At 55.2% G+C, this 3,963-nt stretch overlaps 1 protein-coding gene across 1 annotated transcript in view; it reads left to right on the top strand.

The window, feature by feature from the left end:
- Window positions 1-83: 83 nt before the first annotated feature.
- PDX1 (pancreatic and duodenal homeobox 1) overlaps window positions 84-3,963 on the top strand; it is a 13,798-nt gene continuing 9,918 nt past the window's right edge. The window contains exon 1 of the mRNA XM_019523792.1: window positions 84-471. Within this exon, the coding sequence (XP_019379337.1) occupies window positions 84-471 (388 nt within the window). The remainder of the gene's footprint in view (window positions 472-3,963) is intronic.

The raw sequence follows: 3,963 nt of genomic DNA on the forward strand, positions 1-3,963 counted from the left end.
CAGCCCCCGCGGGCGCTGCGGAGCTGTCAAAGGGGCGCGCGGAGCCAGCGGAGCTGAGCGGCCCGTGCGCGGCCGGCGCCAGCATGAACGCGGAGCAGTACTACGCGCCGGCGCCGCTGTACAAGGAGCCGTGCGCCTTCCAGCGGGCCCCGGCGCCGGATTTCCACCCGAGCCCGCCCGCCTGCCTCTACATGGGCCGGCCGCAGCCCGCGCCCTACCCCGGCGCGCTGGGGGCGCTGGAGCAGGGCAGCCCGCCGGACATTTCCCCCTACGAGGTGCCCCCCATCACAGAGGACCCCGGCGTGTCCCACCTGCACCCGCACCACCACCCGCAGCTGCCCGCGCCCCACCAGGACGCGCTGTCCTTCGCCGACGGGTCGGACCCCGGGGCCCTGGAGGAGCCCAGGCTGCAGCTGCCTTTCCCCTGGATGAAATCCACCAAATCTCACGCCTGGAAGGGACAGTGGGCCGGTAAGACACTTGCCTCCTCCTCCTCCTCCTGCTTCTGCTGCTGCTGCTGCTGCTCCCTCGGGCTCCTCCGCCCTCCGGGGACCCCGCTGCTCCGCGCCGCGCCGCGGGAGAAAAGCCAGGCGAGGCGGACACGCAGGGCGCTCCCACCCCGCGGCCCCAGGCGCGGCAGCAGCCGGGGACTTCCCTCCCTGCCCGGCGCGGGGGCAATGACTTGCTTCTCCTCCGAGCCGAGCTGAGCTGAGCCGAGCCGAGCCGAGCCGAGCCGAGGCGGGCGCCCCGAGGCCTGGCACTCGCCGGAGCAGACTTCGGTGGCGGCCCAGCGCTCAGCAAATACCAACGGCTTAGTTTAACTAATTAACTAGTTAACACGAAGGCTCCGGCTCCGGCTCCAGTCGATACCGATCTAAGCCAAACAGGCCAGGCGCGGCCGGGTCAGGCCTCCCGTGCAGTGTGCGGCAGCGGGCAGCCCGCCGCAGCCGGGCGCGGGGTCCGAGGGGTGCAGGGCGGGGACTCCCCGGTGGGCTCGCAGACATCCCCCGGGCCCCGCGCCCGCCCCGCTGGGGGGCAGCCGGGGCGAGCCTGCCCCAGCTGGGAGTTTTGCCATTGAGCGGCCCGAGCGCCTCCCGCTTCCAGCCCAGCACGTGGGGAAGGGCCGGCTTGGGAGCCCGCCTGGGGGCCCCTCCCGGCCCCTGCGACCCCAAAGGAGCGGGCGCGCTTGCAAAGCCCCCGGCCCGGCCCGGCTGGGCCTGTGGACGGGGTGGCTGGGGCTGCCTTGTGGTTTCGGCTTCCGCTGCGGCTCTGGCCGGGCACTGGTCTCGCCGCTCTGGCCTCCGTGGGAATGAGCTGCCGGGCGCGGGGGTGCCCCAGGGCAGGGCTAGCCCGGGCAAGGGGAGGAAGGCCCCGTGCGCAGCGAGTTCCGCTGCCGAAAGCCGCCTGTCTGCGCTGCACAATGTTATCGAGCCCCGCGCCTGGGCGCTCGTTGTCACGCCTCTACTGCAAATATTTTAGCAATGGTTTTGTTCAAATAGACAGCTGGGAAGGGGCTGAAACTAGGGGACAGGCTGCCCAAAAGTCCAAACAAACAAACAAACAAACAAAACAGGCTGTGCCGTCCGAGGAAACGGAGCTACTGGGTTTTCACGGCAAGGGAAATATCTTCCCCAGGTTTCGGGGGATGCGGCGATACCCACCTGTGGAATGAATAAATAAAGGCAGGCAGCACCTACAAAGACGGAAACAACCTCTGCTCCTTCTTTTCTCGCAGCCTGGTAGATCCAGTGAATGGAAAAGAGATTTCTAAACACCTCCTATCGCTGCCGGGCCTCCCGCCCGGATTTCGGCCGTTTGTTCTGGCTCTCCCGGGTCTCAGCGCCTGTGAACAGGGAAGGGCTTACACGGCCCGCACTGGATAGGTCACACCACGAGGAGCCCAGAAAGTAGATTATCAACGAAATGATGAAGTCTAGGATTCCCTGAAATCTCAGGGCCGCAGAGCTCCTTAGCTACTTTAGTTTGAAGTGATCTCTTTTTCATCCATCTATTTGCACTTGTACACCCCCCAGATGTGCACACCCATACCTGCTGTGCCTGTTTAGAATGATATACAGAATAGACAGGGTATGTGCAGATGTGCACAGGTCTGTGTGTGTGCGCTAGTATAGTCACGATATATTGATCTCCTCGAGGGAAGTGTGCGCGCACACCTCAATCCACAGGACTATGCGCACGTTTATACCGCGTTTCCATTTGTCCTTTAATTTACATCTAATTATAACAAAACGAAGCAGCATCTTCCTTGAGAATTAATTGGCTTTTAGTCGGAGTTGGATTTGGGGGGTGGGGCAAGGGGGGAATACTTTTTATTGGATCAAGTATCCAGTTAGAAGAAACGTTAGACAATGTTTCGATCCGGAAGTGCCCTTTAGGTCTCGGTAATTTGTGCCGAAAAGCTTGTCTAATCTATACAAGAAATAGGTGTTACAAAAACAGAAGAAGCCCTCGGCTCCAGTAGGTGTCCTGGACCACCGCGGCCACTAGAGCGCCCTAACGCCCCTGCAACATCTTACCTTTGATGTGAATTTGCTTTAATAACATGCCTGACCAGGGACACGGCTGGCAAGCAAAAGCCGGCAGTGTTAAGTAGTGGGGGGGCGGGGGGGAGGATCTGCGGGTGTTAGCAGGTGCGGGACCGGGATGCGCGGGATCAGCGGTGGTATCGGTGTTAGATACCAATAACCTGCGGCGGTCAGGCCGGTCTGTCTCCCCTCCGAGTCCGAAGTCGGATTTCAAGAAGAATCCCCCGCGGCGGAAATCCTCTGCCCTGCCCTTTCCCGAGGGATCTCCTGCTCCTGTGTGCGGGCAGCTCAGTGCGGAGGGCGAGGCCCGCGAGGAGCTCGCAGGCCAGTCTCTGCGGTTCGCCCACCCCGCACCGTCTTCTCCCCATTTGCTTTCATAGTAATAGGAAAAATAACAATGGAAGAAATCCCGGACGCTTAAAGATAACCAGCAGCTCCGGCCCTAGCTCTTAAATGGAAAGTATGGGCCTCTGCAGGCTGTACCCTGCGGTAATACTATATACTAATAACAGTAATTCTACTATAATAGTAGGACTAATAATAATAGTAATAATAATACTAACAATAATACTCTGAGCAGGGGACTGGACTACGTGAGGTCCCTTCCAGCACTACTATCCTACGAACCCACGTCGTAGTATATAATAACGCAAAAGTAATATTTTACGTCCAGGAAAATAATGGTCATAATGATGATAGTGATAATTACCATCATCACTATCATCGTACCTAATAGGCATTATAATAGCAATATATCTCTCATACTCTATAACAGGCACTATAATAGCTATTCTTCCCCTATCCTCAGCGGGGAAACATGAGAAACACTATTATTAGTAGTATTCTTGCTGTTATTATTCTTATTACAATTTTTGCAATTATTGCAACTATTATTATTACTATTATTACCTTTATTATCATTATTAGTAGTAGTAGCATTGTTAATAATAGTACTAATACTACATCGTAGTAAAGGTAATAATAGTAATAATAATAGTTGCAATAATATTATTAGTAAAATCATTAATAATAGTTCTTAATAATAGCATTCGTACAGTTCTTAACAATACTACTACTAAGGGTAATAATAGTGATACTAGTTGCAATAATTGTATTATTGTTAGTAAAATCATTAACAATAGTTGTTAATAGTATTCGTACTATTATTAACACTACTACTACTACTACTAAAGGTAATAATAGTACTAACAGTAGTTACAGTAATTGTATCAGTATTAGTAGTATTCTTAACAACAAAACAGTAACATCAGTACCAATGGCACTAATAACAATGATACTCCTACTAACAGCACGACTAGGGTGATGATCTTTACTACCCTTGTTCCCACAGACCTGGTCTGTGCGGGTGAGAAGCCGGCGGCTCCCGCAGCCCCGAGGCCCGGGCAGCAGGCTCGGG

This window comes from Gavialis gangeticus, unplaced genomic scaffold (genome assembly GCF_001723915.1).
Source record: "Gavialis gangeticus isolate Ggan-Ray unplaced genomic scaffold, GavGan_comp1, whole genome shotgun sequence".
Classification (NCBI taxonomy): domain Eukaryota; kingdom Metazoa; phylum Chordata; order Crocodylia; family Gavialidae; genus Gavialis; species Gavialis gangeticus.